This window comes from Oryzias latipes, chromosome 17, assembly GCF_002234675.1.
Source record: "Oryzias latipes chromosome 17, ASM223467v1".
Classification (NCBI taxonomy): domain Eukaryota; kingdom Metazoa; phylum Chordata; class Actinopteri; order Beloniformes; family Adrianichthyidae; genus Oryzias; species Oryzias latipes.
The window spans coordinates 23433382-23451758 of NC_019875.2; the positions used below are offsets into that span (position 1 = coordinate 23433382).

The 18377-nt window shown below is 38.5% G+C and overlaps 1 protein-coding gene across 21 annotated transcripts in view; it reads right to left on the reverse strand.

Annotated features, from left to right (window-relative positions):
* Nucleotides 1-953: 953 nt before the first annotated feature.
* LOC101169146 (muscleblind-like protein 1) overlaps nt 954-18377 on the reverse strand; it is a 36674-nt gene continuing 19250 nt past the window's right edge. For 6 of the 21 annotated variants that reach the window (XM_020711053.1, XM_011486779.3, XM_020711060.2 and 3 more), the window contains 10 exons: nt 11046-11216; nt 10634-10852; nt 9624-9863; nt 8584-8637; nt 7317-7470; nt 6491-6526; nt 5670-5761; nt 5256-5300; nt 4472-4543; nt 954-4276 (listed from right to left, as the gene is read on the reverse strand). In XM_020711053.1, the coding sequence (XP_020566712.1) occupies nt 4487-4543; nt 5256-5300; nt 5670-5761; nt 6491-6526; nt 7317-7470; nt 8584-8637; nt 9624-9863; nt 10634-10852; nt 11046-11216 (1068 nt within the window). In that variant the 3' untranslated portion in view covers nt 954-4276; nt 4472-4486. The other 15 variants (XM_020711055.2, XM_011486780.3, XM_011486782.3 and 12 more) reach the window with 15 other exon arrangements.

Below are 18377 nucleotides of genomic sequence, written 5' to 3' on the forward strand. Positions count from 1 at the left end.
CATAACACACGGCTGTAATATTGATCAGATGTGCTGCATATTTCCTCCAGAGCAGCCACATGTGCAAAATCTTACCCACACGGTTTATAAGCAGAAACAGAATTCTGCTGATCTCTGTGAGGAATAGGAAAATGAAAGAAGGAGGCTTTATTTAGTAAAACACAAGCCTGCCTTGGTGATTATTTAGGCTTTATACCATTTATTATTTATTAAGTACAAGCAATTGATGTGGTATAAAAGGACAGTTTGGAATGAAAGGACAGCTGAACAAAAAATGACTAGACGTGACCAGACCAGAGGTATGAGTTATGGAAAAACAAAACAGGAAATAGAGATATTTTCTAATATAAAACTCACAAAATTTCTTTCCAGTTTTTTATCTATCCATCTTCAGATCCCACCAAATCCCTTTTGGGGTCACAAAGCAGCTGGAGCCAACCCAGCTACTGTTGGGTAAAGGCGAGGTACACCCTGAGCAGGTCACCAGTATGTTGCAGGGCCAGACTCGCACCTAGGGACAATTTAGAGACACCACCTATGCTGTGAAGCATGTTTTTGGACGGTGGGAGGAAGTGTCCATTGAGAAAACCCACACATGCATGCAGACGACATGCAAACTCCATACAGAAAGGACCCAGCCAGGATTTGAACCAGGGCCTTCCTGCTGTGAGGAAAGGGCGCCAATTGCTGCACCAGTCTTCTAATTTAACAATATAATGCAACATTCCACATTTGACCTGAAATTTTGATAATATTTGCAGTTTTTGGAGCTATACATTGATGCTTTATAATAAGCTTGGGTGATGATATGTAAACTCAAACACCCCAATCTAAGGAAAGCTTAAAACACAAACATGCATACACACACACACACACACACACACACACACACACACACACACACACACACACACACACACACACACACACAAAATACACGGGGGACCATCTAGTTGTTGCATGAGCAAATCAAATATTGTTTTATTCAGAATTTTTCATCCATACAGCAAGATTCAGTTATGGCAACAATAAAATGGACATAAACAAATCCAATGACATAGTAATACATTATTGTGTGGCAAATATTAGCAAATACATAGCAGGTAGATGCACTTACAAGTAAAAAAACAAAAACAAAAAAAAGGCAGTCAAAGCGTTCATGTGCGCCCAGCAGGGAAGAGGGACAGCCAGATGACTGGGTGTCTGTTTGGAGAAATCGGTGCTTTGGTTCTGTAGCAACTATACAAAGCAGCCGGGAGTCGACTGTTACATTCATTTGAAAGACTATTTTGCCAAATACACATTTGGTGAGGAGCCTTCACCTGCTGAGTGCACAGCTATGAAAGCAGGATCAACTGCTTGTGAGTCAGCGTGTGCTGCAATTCTTTCGATAAGAACATTTTTAGGGTGGATGAGTGCTTCTATGGTTTTACTCTTGAAATAACATGTTTGCTTGGAAACAGATGAGAAAAATGACTTATATTGTTTCTGCTCACTGTGGATGTGTTATCTACTGTATTCATAAACTGACAGGAAGAAATGCATTGTGTATGCTTAAGGTGTTACTTTTCCTTACATATCTATGTAGTTTCGTTTTTTTTTTAATTACATGGTTGTACTTTTACATGCAGTGAAATTAAACTAGAATACATTTTCAAACAGATTTGTTATTAACTGTACCATGGGAGCAGCATGATGCATGACCAAGTCCAACTCATGATATAAGGACATTATTGAGTTTGTCATCCTATGTGATGTGTGGAGTTAGCATAACATGGGGTATCTACTCCCCGGCGACATTCCCTGGCATTACGAGCCACCTATAAAATAAGACAAAAAGCGCATAGCTTTCTCTGAATGCATTGGCCAAAAAACTAGTGCCCTTCTTTGCAAGCGAATTTTAGCTGGTCTTCTAATTTAAGAATTTAAATTAATCTAACAAAATTCCTTATAATTATAGATCTTTTCTTTTTATTCAAAATAATATCTCAATATGATACACTTTTTTTTTCTCTGTTCATTTGACTATATACAGAAGTGCAAAAAGTCAACCTTCGCGCCTTAGGTTTAAACTCCTCATCTGCAGCATTTCGGACTCCTCCACAGAGGAGTTTTTGCTTTTCTCACTCCAAATCTCACCAAACATCAGTCTCAATGCTCGTTTTGACCTGACATTCAGGGCAAACTTAAGAAATATTTAAGGAAATCTACATATCTTTTTGAAATGGATACAGTAGAAAAAGTATTTCTTTTACTCTAAAACATGGACAGTCTATATTTCCACACAATATAATATTTTCCAATATGACTTTGACGTGTTACAAGGAAAGTTTGACTTGGTTGAAACAGTTTCTTGTCCAATCAGAGACGCAGCGACACATTAGCTGTTCTTTGTATGACGTCTCTCGTTTAAAAAAATAAAAATTAACTGACAATGTAACATCAACTGAGAAAGGCATCCAGCTATATGACAAAGTGAATATTCAACACGTTTATCCTTTATATGTTTTGAAAAAGTTATGAATGTCACTCTACCTTAATATCTACAAAGGCTATATCAATGTTGTCAAGTAACATGGTAAGGCAAAAAAAAGGAAAATCTAAAACTACATATCTCAAACAGATTCAAATCCTTAAGTAGTACATAACACATAAGTTAAATGAAATTTAAGAGAGTAATATTTTCTTTTACACTGAGAAAAAAACAGATCACAAGTGCTGTGTGAGAACTATAAAACATCATTGGTTTTTCTTTAATAGTATGGTGATTGAGAGGACATTTGATTGGGCACAGACCCGTTAATTATAATCTAAGGCTTTGTTAGGTACAGAACAATCAGTAAAAACACACCGTTTTGTAGAAAAGGAAAATAAAGGGAAAGTAATTACGAAACAACAATTACCGGTAATTAAAAATGATAAATGTGTCCCTAATGGTTTAAGCTTCTTTAAAGATGTTTCTAGAACCTCTATGATTATTATAATAAGACTGTGAGACAAACTGTGCTTTGGTTTGAGTAAAGATCTACGACTTGATAAAAATCTTCATGCTTTTGCTTAAGATACAAGCACAATATGTCCTGTACTTTAGCAAATGTTAAAAGTCATGGTCTGAAAAGTGGGAACTGAACCAATAAAGTCATTACTCAAACAGATGAAGTGTTGCTTAAATGAGCTAATAGACCTTTGGGTCTATTGTTTGAATATTTATCGACACAGAGCACAATGGAGCCTCTTTGCAGACAGTTTTAGAGTGGCTACTCTTCAGAAAGGAAGGGGGACACAATGCCAATTGAAGCTACACTTTAGACTTCACCAGGCTTTAGAGTCAATGGACTTGATCAAATTAATTCTGACAGATTAAAAGACACTCTTTAGTGAACAGGTATAAACAATAGTCAAAAAAGCCCTCTAATTTTGATTTAAAAAAAAGGAAACAAAACTAAATCAAACAAACACATTAAAAAACACTTCTAAAACTGATTAATTAAAAAAAGAAGATTAAAAAAACACTCACAATGAATATTCTAAAGCAAAAACAATACAAAAAAAGAGCCATACAAAACTTTTACCTTCGGTAAACAAATAACACTGCTGAGATAACACTCTGGCTTTATCTGTATGGCCTTGATGGCACATGGCAAGGCGAGAGAAACTAGCCTGGCTGCACTTTCAAGGTACACAGGTATGTTGGTTTACCCAGAACATTCATAAGTCCAAGACCCTCATGTCAACACCTAGTTTCACTAGTAGCCATAAAAAAACACAATACTGTACATGCCCAATGCATTTGGCAAACAAGATTTTTCTTTATTGTGCCTTTTAAATTTCAATTTATATTCAAGGTGCATGTTTTGTATTTCATTTGTAAACTATGAAATATGGCTATCAATTAAAAGAAATTAAAAGGCAGGAAAAAAATAATAAAATCTTGGTCTACTAACGTACCAGCACTTGATGTGGTCTATGGTTACAACGCTCTTGACCTTCTGTTTGTGCAGTATAGATGATCCGTCGAATAAACTATGTTTTGTAATTGAGTTAGCCACAGAGGCATTACCAACTGACTCCTGGCACCAACTTCTCCTCTTCCTCTTTCTGCTGGATGTCGTATTGGGCAGCAAATTTGTTATTGGTATGTGGGACGATGGCGCACATGGCATGTTGTACCCTCGATAGCAGATCCTCTGTGTCCCATTGCTTGACATTCTGAAGGTTATGTACATAAAGGCTGAGATCTTTTGGTGTGGACGATGCCAGCACACATTCATTTGATCTGTAAGAGATGATGAATACCCCTTGAAAACAGAAAAACCTTTTTAGAGAAAATTTCATGACTTCGGGGTAAAAAGTGGTAAAAAAAATTATAATCTTGAACCAGAGTTAACAGAAGTCACAGAAAACAAATAAGGGAATGGAGGAGAGCACTAAAACGACAACAGCGTATGAGGGAATTGAAATAGGAACTCACTGTTCTTGAGAGGAACTACATTTGAGTCAAGTACTTGTGACTACTCAGATGATCTGCAGATATTATTGGAATCTGAGGGCAGAAAACAGAGATCAAATGAAGTGCACACAACAGAAAACACGCAAAGAGGACTCCAGCCTGAGACCAACACATCAGCACAGATGAATCGCCTGGTTTCACATTAGGATGAGTTCACTGCTGTAAAGTTCAATGAGGAGATGGGAAAAAAAAGCTATTTGATTACAGTTGAAGTGCAACGGATTCAGGTATGTCAAATATTAGAGTACAGACTTGTGGGTAGCAGGGAGGGCAAGAGGGCGGTTTAAAGAAAGTAAGAGACGACAAGGGTGGGTGGGAAACTGTCAATTAGGTGATTTCCCCCATGCAAATCTAAGTCCTCCATGTTGTTGACCTGCACACTTCACTGATATGAAGGAAACTAGATGAGAGTAAAAAATCCTGACACAGTGTTTCATCTTCAAATCTTTTACCTTCTGATCGAAACCATTTTAAAAACAGCTGCAGAACTTGTGTTGCAAAAATTATTTATAGTTTATACATTCATAAATGACTTGGCTACAGATAATATCCAGCTTTTAAAGATAAAGAATGTGGGAAAGCTTTACTTTATGTGCTGGAAGCAGCTGCAAAAAGAAAAAAAGGAATAAAAAAAAACTAGAACAAAAAAGAAACAAAAAGCCAAGCACCAAAGATAGCAACGATTGCACAAGCTGTGCAGACGACTCTAAAATGTTATTTTATGAAATAACTACCTCATACATACCAATTGCATGTATTCGTTGGTAGTCAACTTTGATAAGGAAGAGTCCTCAAAATGGGAAAGGACAAAAATTCAAATTACAATGAGGACATACAGTTTGTTAAATACAGAATGCTTCCCCAGTGCGGTGGTTGTATATATTTATCTCTATAATTACATGTATATGCTGTACATGTTATGACAGGTAAATAAAAAAACAAAAATAAAAGTGCATGTTGGACTCTAGTGAAGGCCAACAAGAGGGAGTACCGCTATTTATCCAACCAACCCCCAACAAGACACAAGCATTCAGTTTGTCAATGTGTACAGACAGATAGAGAGAGAGAGAGAGAGAGAGAGAGAGAGAGAGAAAGAGAGAGAGAGAGGGAGAGATGGATTGTCAGATTGATTGATGGATGGGGTGGTAGAGGTGCAAACCTGATTGGTGGAGACAGTTGCGAAGGGAACGCTTGTGGCAGATGATGTGGCTGCAGACACAGTGGCTGGAGTACCACCGTGCATCATGGGAACTTTTTGGGAGGAAAAATCATGTAAGCATAAATACACGGAGGAGCGGTGTAGGCACACAAGGCAGGTGAAAGGAGAAGGAGAGAAGGAGCCAAAGAGGAAATCGATTGAACTGGTTCCCCTTCTTCTCTCTGCCAGTGCTGACTCGTCACTTGTGTTATGATTTCTTTATTGCATATTGTTTGGCAAGCACTGAGATTTTCCTGTATATTCAGTTTAAGTAAAATAACAGCTTCTCTTTTTACATTTTTCCAGGAAATATTATGTAATAACTTTAAATTTAACTACAAAAATAAGTCAACATCAAAAAGAACTTTGAAAAGCAAAGTTTTTATGGCAGAGGGGATAATGGTGAACATTTCTACTACAGTCTCTTGGTTTGTTTAACTGTTTTCAAAGAGCACCAGGTTAGATCAGCCAAAAGCCAAGTTTAGATCAAGCAGAAGAGTTGATGTACGTAGTAAGACAAAGCATAGGTCAGTTGAAATGATTCCATAAACAAAAACAGTTGATTTGCAAATAATAAAGAACAATATTTCTCTTCTTTGTGCAGACTGATCCGTCTGCTTCTAGATATATTTCCCTTCAGATAAAATTGTAACCTTAAAGTCACCATAGTAAAACAGAAACATAAAAAAGCCCACAGTTTTGTTTGTACGGTTTGATTCTGATGACCATTGGCTTACAGACATGGAGATACAAATGACTGAAGAAGGAAAGCTGGAACCTACCAACGCTGGCTGCAGGTGTCATGCACAATATTGAGCCTGCCCATCATGCAGTGCAACAGGAAGTGGATTGGATAGGGAGGAGAAATCAAAACAGCCCATCACAAGGTTCGTTAGAGTGAAGGGAGAGATAACGTGGGGGGGAAAACAGGGTTAATATTTCTCTGGCAAGGACATCATGGACTGGAGAAGGTGAAATGTTGCACTCATCATACAGAAGTGTGTTGAAAGTCTGAAAAGAGACTTTCTATTTAAATGTAACCCAGAAATTACGTATAAATTAAAAGTTGTAAATTGTACAAATAGCAGCACAGTTTGCAATCTGTAAAAGGTGATAAGAACCAAGCTTTCACTTTTGTTACCCAACTATTATGCAGTTCTTGAAGCCATCCACTCCCATTCATCCAAGCCCAAGCAAAAGCCTCAGAACCATTCAGTACCATTAAACAGCCTTCAACCCTGAGAGCTTAATCTTTCTGCTGCTAAAGTTATTTGCTAATAGGTGCAGATAGCTATGCAGTGATGCAGAAAAGGCAATACGAAGAAAGACCTTAAAAGCCCACTAACACCCATTAGCCATGCAATGCTATACAGATTATGAAGAACATTACGAAGCTTTTAAACTACATTATGAAACATAGGAAATCTTCACTGGTCTGACGTGATCATGTTTTTTTTCATAAATCTACAACAACCCTTTATAATTGGGGGAAAAAAATACTACGTATGCCATATATTGCTCTTCCAGCATAGCAGAAGCCGGCTTAGACGGATCCAGACATCCACTGGGTGGCGAGAGCACTTGTGATGGTTTCTTTGTGGTCCATACCTGATGGGAGAAAAGCAGCCTGCTGCTGAAACTGCATGCTGGCCAGGGCCTGCTGGTACTGGAGCATGCTGGTGTTAAACACAGCAGAGGCCCCGTTGGCCTTCTCCAGGGCTGCCCGCTTTGGGAGGGGAGCCATGACACTAGGGGCGATGCCCTGCCCATCCAGACGGAGGGTGGGGTTTGGGGGTGTGAGATAGAAGATAAAAGGCGAAGACAGACAGAAAGACAGGGAGAGAAGTGTGTGGAATAGAGAGAGAGAGGCGTGTTAGAAAGATGCAAAAAAAAAAAGAAAACAAAAAAAGGCACATACGTTAGAGAACATCCGAGGAGAGGTGTCAAAACATCTTTGTGTGTACAACAATCACAATATCATATCATCAGTAGCAAGCAAGCAGCAGTCTGACAAATACTAGACAAGCAGAAGCATGGTGCTTACTGAGCTATGTGCTAGGAGCATTCATTTATTCTGAATCGGATTTGACTAGCTTTGTATTGCTAAGGCTGACTAAATGCAGCATAAGCAAGCATTAACTATAAAAACAATAAGGTCGCTAACAAGGTGGAACAGGTAAAAAGCACAGAGAGGGAGGCTGCACTGCTAGCTCCATGATAATCTGTATAAGCCATGTTTAAGTGATGGTTCACTCTTGAGAAAAAGGGTCAAAGATGGCCAAAGGCCAAGAAACATGAGATAGAGATTTGTTGCAGTTGCATGACAAACACTAATGGTTCGGATGTTGGCGTGAGGCCATTCTTGAGGCTTGAGCATCTCTGGTGATGAGTGAACTATCATTTGAACTGTGATACCCAGTTATGGTGGGACCTACTGGATCCTTGTAAAAGACTTTTCCTCCTAGCCCACCCATATCCATCTGACATGCACTAGCGACACAGGCATGCACACATTCGACTGAGCTGCTCCACATTACGGACATTTAAAAATAAGCCTGAAGCCATGCCACCAAGTACAGCTCTACTGTTCTAGCCCTCGCTGACTTTTGTTAGTTGACTGCAGGTGATGAAATGATTGCGACTCTGTATCATAGCTTTGAAGTCATGTTTGCATCGATTATATGAGGAGGTTTTTTGGTTGATTGTGATGAGCAAAGCCGCTATCATTTGACCACAGGCATTTAGGACAACAGGAAGAAAGAACTTACATTGCCATAAGACAACAACAACAACAAAGACGGCTAGGTACGTTTGGTTAAGACACTACTATACAACAAAGCCACATGCCAAGCTAAAAGGTGAAAGGTCATAGTACCAGGTCAAAGGTTGCGTCGAGGGGTCGCTTCAGTGATTTGACAGCCGACTGAGTCTTAATTAGCAGGCAGCGAGCACATGATGGCAATGGGCCAATGGGGTTCAAGCGCATTAACATAAACCAGCAAGCAGAGGTGCATCATGGGGGCAGCAGTGCAGTTTGGGTATAGGTGAGAAAAAACAAAAACAAATAAAAAAACAAATCATTGGAATGCAATATACAAGGGGATAACAAGACTAAGGCATGCACAGTGTGGACACTAGATCTACCGCTCAACAGTTAAATATCAAGAGTGAAAGGTAACTACGCCTCTACATTAGTTTTTGTCACACAGGAATGGATGGATAGAGCGATGAGAAAAAAAGTTCTACAGCTTTAAGTGGATCTAAGTGGGAGCTCCTACTTCTGTGTTTTCACTGTGCACATCATAGTCTAGTTTACATTACAATGATTCACCCCCAAGCTCTCTGTATCACTTTGTCAAAAGGAGGATGTAAAAACAAAACACTATGATCGACAAACAAGTGTGGCTGCACTACTGTTCACCGCTGCTGTTACTGCAGGACAGGACTGAAAGCACAACAAATCCCTTTTATTAATGTCAGGAGGAAGAGAAGTTATAGATGGGAAGCACAGAAACAATTGAGTCATAATTAAGTCCAGGCCACCAGAGAGATGAACAAAGAGGAACTGGACTGTCTGCCTTATGGTCTGGTATGACATGAAGAGGGAAAAAGACAATCAGTGCGTCAAACTAGGAAGAAAAACCATTTGACATGACAATGCTTCAGGGTCACAATGTGCTATTGTCCTGTCCTTCCCGTCATCCAGATGGAAACTAACAGAACTTTTAAGTAAAGCAGAACTGAAATTTGCTGCATGATAGCAATCCGTAAGATAAAAAGACTTTGACAATGTCAGCATGAGACACAGGGCATGACCTCTGAAGAGAGGAATTCTAAAACAATGATGCTTAATGTCAGGTCATCATTCCTCACGTGGCTGTGACAGGAGTGAAATCATTAGTGCAGAGTGCTCACCATGGCAGCGGCGGCTGTGGCCTGGTTCACCTGATGTTGGGTAGCCTTAATTTTGGCCTGCAGATGGGCTGGCGGGTGGAAGTACTTGCACTTTTCCCTGGAGCACCGACCCTTGATGTAGTCCATGCAGACGGTGACAGTGTTGTCATTGTTTTCGATCATAGTGCTGTCGGCGGGGTGAGCGAAGCGACACTCGCCCTCTCCCCGAGCACAGTTGCCCCTCTGATACTCTCGACAGACCTTAAGTAGATATGGGGAAGAAACTATGTAAACAAACAAACTCAGGTCATTGTAATAACTATTTTACAAATTTAAAATCTCATGTTTAGCTCATCTAAAAATACAACTAAGTTCAGTAAGACTGTAAAATATTAAATTATTAATTAGTAAATTAATATTTTACAGTCTGTATCAAATCAAATAGAAAAACAAACTACCAGTAATAAAAAAATATGTTGAAAAACATATTCAAGACAAAAGTGACGGTTGTAGTCCCTATTGTAGACAACAGGGGGCAGCCTTCTCTTTTAAAATATACGCTGCAGAAACATTGACAAGGTAAAACTAAAACAATTCTGTTACAATTAAATAACGTATACATTTTATGATAACACTTTTAGCTGCATTGACAACAAATCATAGCTTTTTGACAATATTCTCATCTGAAAAGATAATATTTCATGATATTTTAGGAGAAAATATAGTGTAATAAGAAGTTCAAACCTGATGCTGAATGCTAGAATTAAAGGTAAATAAAGTCCAAAAACATTAAAATCTGTTTTAATTTATAGTTTATGGCAACTTCTTAGATTAAACTTGATGTTAATATTTAAGTTAAGGCTGTTTAGGCCAGTAAATGGGTTCTTAAGCTTGCAAAAGCACATCTTAGCACAGTAATGTTTTTAGGAATTACCGGTAGGAACTGTTTCAGAGGAGACAGCAGATTCTCCTCTGGATAAAGTGCTTGCCTCTAAAACTGAATGGCACAAATGGCAGGATTCTCTCCTTACCTCAAGTCTATCGGTTCTCAGTAGTTTCTGGGCTGCAGCAGCGCTGGGGACTTGGCTGACATTAGGGCTGGATGCCATGAGGACAGGGGTGCTGGGCATGATCTCTGGAGGCATCAGGCTTGGTGACATGGGGCTTAGGTAGGGGTTAAAAGCTGCAGCTGCAGCAGCTGCTGCTGCACCGGCGTTGGTGGCCAGGCCTGGTGTCATTGAGAACATGGGCTGCAAAGAAATCAAATGAAAAATAAATTGTTTGCACAAGCACTCCAATGAACTGTAATGCTTTGCAGGGAAAAAGACAGAGACAATACGAAAAAGCGTACAAAAACTCGAAATTAACTTTGAAAAGAGTTTAAGAGTAGTTTATGTGAGTCTCCAGGAGCTGTGGTGCATTCATGCATGCGTGGCCTCTCACCATGGCTGGTAGCTGTGTGCCGGGCATCATGGCATTAGCAAGTTGCATCTGCTGGGCCAGCATGGCCATGTTCTTCTGCTGGATCAGATTGTTCCTGCCATTGATCTCTAGCTGGGTCTTCAGATGAGGAGGGGGGTGCAAGTACTTGCAGTTCTCTCTGGAACATCGACCCTGAAAGGGAAAGGAGGAAGAGTCAGTTATTAACATCACATATTGCATGGCGTATGGCTGTCGGGCTGAACAACAATCAACAAAAAAAAAGTCCGGTGCAGATAAATCACATTTTATTCTGGATTTTGACCTTTAGATTCATAATATCAAAATGCTAATTTACCTAACAAATACATTCAAAATATGACTTAATGTGCTACTTCTTTTGAACGTAATATATATATCCGCAGACTCAAATTCACATGACGTCCGGGTCTCAGCCTCACTAATTGTCATAACAACTCTGCTATTTTTGTTAGTTATAGCTGGGAGGTGTGTGTGTCAGTGTGTGTTTGTTGGTGTGTGTGTGTGAACCCCTGGGGTTCATGACTGACACTGGTCTGTGCTGCTCCAGACATCAAGCTTTGCTTCATCTCTCTAAAACTGCCTCTAAAAATACTGTCCCCTCATATGATCTGTCTATATCATATCGACAGTCATTCAGGGGTCATGCAACAAGTTAGAGTAATCATCCGAACCAGCGTCTACTGTCTGCTGCCTGCTGTAAAAATCCACTTTTACGTTTTGTTTAAAGAGGAGCCAAACAAAAAGCGGTTCGACACACATTTTTGAGCAAACAAGAAAGCTTGTAGCACTCTCATTAAGATCATGCTTGTTTGACAGGTGGTAGAAATGTTTAATGCAAACACAAGAACACACACAGACACACACAAACAAGTCCAGAGTGCAGGAAAGACGTATTTGCTTTCAGCCCAGTGGCACAGCTGATGTGACTGTGGCAGCTTTGCTCTCCCCTGCTGACAGCGCCGGCCTCTTTGGGATTTATTTCTGTTCTCGGTCATGACTTCATACTGCTATTCCATATTCTTCACTTTTACTGACACTGGGCATCAAACATGTTCAAAGGAAAGAGGAAGAGACAAGCACCAGTGAGGGGGTATTGGAATTTTTTTTTTTTCAGGCATTTTTTCTTTGTCCACATGTTCTTGGATTTTTGGTAAAATTCATTTGAAGTTACCTGGATGGGGATGGCTGAATGCAAGTTGCAGTGCATGCTCTTGTATAATAGAATGTATTTTCTGTGTACAATAATTTTATTTCAGACAGATTTACCTGTCTGACCTGATGTTTTAAAGTGAAAATATAAGAATGCATCATTTTTCACAACCTCGCGAATGCTACACAATTTTCCATAATACATTTCCTTCTTTTCAATATCCAATAAAACAAGATAAAAGAGAAACTGCTGTGTTGGGGTGAAAAGAGGAAAAGTTCAAAGCGGCTTCTGACTTCGGTCCACAGAGTAAGCCTGATATCCAGAGGGGCTGGGGAGCGTGCATGTTTATGTGAAGCCAGGGGTGGTTGTAAAGGCATAAAAGATAATGTTACACTCACCGCAAATGACCCCAACTGTCGGCCGCTAGATAAGCTCAAGCAGCTGCGTGTGAGTATTTCAGGTACCCCTTTTCTCCTATCAGAACCATTCAAAGTACATGCCTGCCAACAACCACTGGCAGACATTTTGAACAAAAAAATAAAACAGAAAATCAGTTCCCTGAGGACAAAACGTCAGCCTTCCTAAGGAGAATAAGAGAGTAAAAGCAATGGCGATTCTGAAGCAGAGAGAGACTGCATTTTAGAAATTTGTAGATGACAAGACAATCTGTTGATACTGAGGAGAGAGGGGATTTCAGATGCAAACAAAGAAGACGGGAAGATGTTGCTCCTCAGTCCTGCGTCTGTCTTTGTGACATCAGTGGCCTTGAGGTGTAGCTACAGATGGTGTCCACGGCAACAGAGGGGCCACCTCCTACGCTGTGACTCCCAGATTGTGCTTGATTGCAGGCATATATGACATTACAGCAAAACAGCTGGCTCCACAGCAACGGTTAGCTCAGAGGCTCTTTGTGTGTGTTTGTTTTCATATGTACTGCAACTTGTAAAACATTGTGTTGTTGGAAAAAATGATTATAGGAATAATGGTGGATAGATTATGCAATATTTCACTTGCAAATGAACAACAATCTTAAAAATTAAGTTACATATTGATTTATTCTAGTGTGTTATAAGAGACTTTTTAGAGAGGAATAATAAATAAATAATTCATATCCTTTCATAACAATAAAGCTTTACTTTTAGCCTCTAAAAGTTAAATTTAACAATTTATATTGCATATTTAATATTGTCCTTGCAACAGACTGGTGACCTGTCTAGGAAGCACCCTGCCTTTGCCCAACAGTCGCTGGGACAGGCTCCAGCAACGCCTTACCCCAGAAGGGATTAAGCAGGTATAGAAAGAGGAAGGATTTTTTTAGGGAGGGGTTAATTAAACCCTAAAAGTTGCTACTCAATAGATAATAGGATCCTGTTATTAATGTCAAATCTTTATCTAGTATTTAATTAAATTTGGTGTGCAGTAATATTGGCCAATCTATTTATTTTTTATAAGGTTTTATGGGTCTAAGCCTAATGGTTTACATTTTTTTTAATTTTTTATCAACAGTGGCCTTGTTACCTTTTTCTTCTGAAAAAGGCCTGGCCAAAACCAGGTCAAACTAGGAACAATGAAGCCTCCGGCTACTGGGAAGGCTGTTTGATGATAAGTTGTAATAACACGTCCCACCCCGATCACTGTCTCTTTAACACTTTGTCTTTTGGCGTCGACACACACCCTGCTTTTGTGAGTGTATGTGGGATTTGCACAAACAGTGAACCAATGTGCAAGGAATGCAGGGTGTGACCCAATCCCATCCTTTCTGAAGGAAAGGTATGAAGCATGTGGCAAGGTTTTTGGATGCACGTGTCTCAGTATGTGAGAGAACAGAGGACCTGTGCAAAGGAAAAACTGAGTTTCACTGGGAAATATTTAAAAAATAAAAATAATAATCTGTTTTGGTTCTAATCTGTTTTGAAAGTAAAAATGATTTCTACTCCATTATATGGAATAAACCTGAAGATTTGCCAATTCCATGTGGTCTTTACATGATGAATGTAATAAAGCACAACAAAGTGTTTCCATAATCAAGATTTTTTTTCATGTGTGAAAGCAACAATTTATATTTTATTCAGTGTGAATTGAGACAAAAGGTCAGAAATTCCTTTAAAAAATATATTTTTGTGTACTCATCTTTAGAGTGGTCTTAATGTGTTAAATGTTTAGTCCTTAGTGGCCTAAACGTACATTTTCTTTCCAAATATTGTCACCCAAATTAATGTTTTGAAAAAACTAACAAAAAAAATCCTGAGAATTATTAGTTAAAAAATATTCAGCTTTTTTTTTTTTTTTAATGTAAAGGTTTCCACTATTTACTTGAGACGGCTTGTAGTTTGCTTAAGTTACAGGAAGATTCCTTCTTCCTTTTCCCAGAATAATTCAGGGACCTGCAGAGGTCAAGCTGCAGCAGTTCACTAGAGAAAAAATACATTGCAAAAACATACGCAAGCCTTTTCTTGTAGAGTTTATGTTTGATTTCTACCGTAACCCATCTCTTGACATTTAGATTTCTTATAAATTGAGCTTAATACAAGTTAAATTATTTATTACTAATTAAATTTTAGACATAATTCTGTTTAAAGGATGAACACGAATGGCTGTATATCTAAGATCCTTTAAACAAGATAAATAATATATATATATATATATATATATAAACAAATATTTTATTCTTGGGAGTTGTGTGTAAATCTTCACTGTTCTCCGCCATGCCCTTTCTTCGCTGTAAACATCTACAGAGATGAAAGCCCTTTCTCCTCTTACACACTGTGAATGTAGCTTTGTTCTGCTGGAGAGAAGCAGAGACTCAAAGGAACCGGCCCAGTGGTTGGTCTCTTTGTCTACTGTGCACTCATACAGGATAGAATATAAATATCAACTCAGTGAGGAAATAAGTAAATGAGACAAGTATGAAAAAATATCCCTGCAAACCTGAAAAATTCAGATTCAATATCTCATCTGGGGGTACATCTCCAAACATTTTGCTACTAAAATTTAATATTTAGCTTCTGATTTTGTTTAAAATAAGTGATTAACCAGTAACTTAAGAATAGTTTGAGAGAAAGAAGAAAACATGCAATAGTGAGAGGAAAACAAGACAAAAAAAGAATTATAGAGTAGCCAAAGCAGAAGCAGTTGTATGAAATGTAGGGATGTTTTATTAAACTTCCTTTTCTTTAGCAGAGGATAAACACACAGTCATACTTGTGATTATGTCGATATCTCCCTGCTTGGTTTCCATAGGCACACTGATCCACGCTGTGCTGCTCAGAGCACAAACAGCTGTTAGGACCAGTAGAGGTTTAGAGATATGGAGGAGCGAGAGAATGTAAGTTTATGATAACGGTTTAGCGTGGTAACCGTGAAGCATTGTTACACCACAGATTCAACTTAGAAGAGCTGGTTATGACTGCAAAAAAAATACATCAATTCAACTTTGATTCACATATGCACGATTCAGTTCATAATTCAAGATTCCATTCAAATGGATTTATTTGGCAAATTTACTTCCAGAGTACATTTTGCTAAAATCAAAAAAGTGCCAACAAGTTAACAATCCAACAAAGGCACAAAAGGTAAAGTGCCATCCCTACCAAATCATTCAAATCTAACATAAAAGTTTCTCTTTTGCCATAAAAACTATTCAATATTTTAATGAAACTACTCAACTATTATAAAAAGGTCAATATCTACTCAGATCCTGAACCAAATCCCCAACACTTTGTAATGCAATGCAATGCTGCCACTCGCCAAAAAAAAAAAAAAAAAAAAAAGGAGAGAAAGAACTTGGGCACAGCCAAATTATTTTCAATAAGGGTTGAGTGCATATGCTCTGAGGTTTCTTTGAAAAACTACTCAGTTTCAAGAATGCATCCTGACCAGATGTTGGCTCTTTTCAGTGCTGCAGGGTATCTATACTACTATAAATCTCTTTTTAAATGAGAGCTTTACCCCATCTATAAGGTAAAACCCTGGAAAATGTCCAGAGAAAATTCATGTTAGCCGTTTTCAGTCATCACATAGTTTTTTGATCATAGCCCAAAGCTTAGGATTGAAGTGAGGGTTGGCAAACCTGAAATATTAAAGATTAAAGACCCATTCCAATTTTTACGCATCTTCCTCGTGTTAGAGCACATATTTGAAAAAAATTAAGATTAAAACTGGGTTACTGAGTATTTTCCTTATACAAATACTTATGAATCAGGAGCAGACGAAAAAATGCTGTTGCTGTATGACTGGATACCTCTGATATTTTCTTGCCATTTTTGTTGCACCACTAATGTTAGTTTGGGGCTGTGAGGGGCTGTAAGCTAGCGGTAGAGAGTGTAAACAAAGGGTGCGGGGAAATGAAGGGTGGCTCACTCTGCGCCAACAGTCTAGCCCACAACAGAGAGGCAAATTTCTGCTCCTCTACAAAAACTATGGTTGTGTCCAAACTCCTTCACTACTAACTACGCAGTGCACCATCGTGCGTTCCCCATTTTGAAAAACCAGTGTGCATTGATGCTCAATAGACTGGCAAATATAGACCACAATGCATTGCTTTGAACAACTTCTGTGAGTAAATTTGTTATTTTAATTAATTAAAAAAAATATAAAGCGAATTTATAGTCTTCGTGAAATGTTCATATTTATTACTTTTTTACTATGGTAAATCGGTGACATCATATTTGCTGTTTAAAAAAAGAAAAAGTGGTAAGCATGGTGTCCAATTTGCTTTTAAAATCCAGGACACTATATGTTTTTTTAGCAGTTAGGGAGCAGGCAGAGAATTTGAACATAGCCTACGTCCTAGAAAACAACACAGGTTTTTAGATTTTAGCTAAAAACGGCATAATCACAATTAAAAGACCACTAGGAAGACTTTTACAACAGATCAAAAGATGATCAAAATGGGACTCTCAAAAATGTTCTTATAAACTCATATCAATCGTAACCTTTTCCACGAACAGAGTTCTCAGAAATGTTGATGCTCAAATGATTTGTACACAGGAGTTCTGGATCCACACTCACTAACTCCTTGTTTTCCTCTGACATGCCCTGTTTCTCTGCAGCCATCTTCGTCTTTTTTTTTTTTTACATAAATACACTTTCATGTGATTCTATTTAACCCAGTTTTTTTTCCCTCTACACCCCCTTTTCTGTGATGTGCCACTTTTTCCAGTGAGGGCTATTCAGGTTACTTTCTTAGCCATTTTTATTAGCAGTAATGAGGCAGGTATGGATTTGTGCAGCAGCGCTTCATAAACCGAGTGTGAATACAAGAAGTCTAGGAATGTTCATTTAATCATCCCTGAGCTTCGGTTTCCAGAGGGAGTGAAAAACAACAGTTAGCTACTGTGCAACAGTCACGGGGCCCCAGCAGGGGGGGGGGGGGGGGGGGGTGTAAGTAAGGATGCTAGTATTTATAAAATGACAAAGATTGTCGATAATCTTAAGAATGTCAGTTTAAAAGCAGCACGTGATTATTATAGATGACAGATTATCTTTGTCACAGCAGATGTGAATAAGAATGAAAAACTGGTTTTATAAGATGGAGATAAAACAGATAAAAAAGAGCTTGTATATAGTGCATGCACTCTTTAGAATTGTACAAAGGTGCATTTTTTACTCCCTCAAGACTCAGAGATTACAGAAAGTCTCACAGCTTTGTGGTCAACAGAGTTCACGACTAATTTAGCTTGCAGCAATAACATATTTAATCTGATATGCATCCAAGTAATCCCATTTTGCAGTCTGTTATCTGATCCATAACTCTGATCCCACTGTAAACTAGTCTAATCCTGTTTCTGTGTGACATAATCCGTTTTCAACTTTTTTCCCCTTGATTTTATGAGCTAATTTTGGTGAATCTTTCATCCTTCCATTTAATGTTGGTCTTTCTTCCTCTTTAGGGTTATTCTGAGGCTGGATGCTATCACAGTAAGTAATGAAAGCTGAGATTGGAACCAGGAAGTGTGTTGCTTTGAGGCCACTATCCCAAACATCACACCACTCTGCTGACCAGCCAACTGTTTTCGACACATTTTTATAAAACAAATATTTGAATTATAAATTCAAAAGAGCAGGTTTTGTTTTTTTATTGAAGTTCAATTTATAAAATAAAATAAAGAGGTAGGAGGGGCAGAATACAATTATATGAGCTATAAATCAAATTGTATTAATTT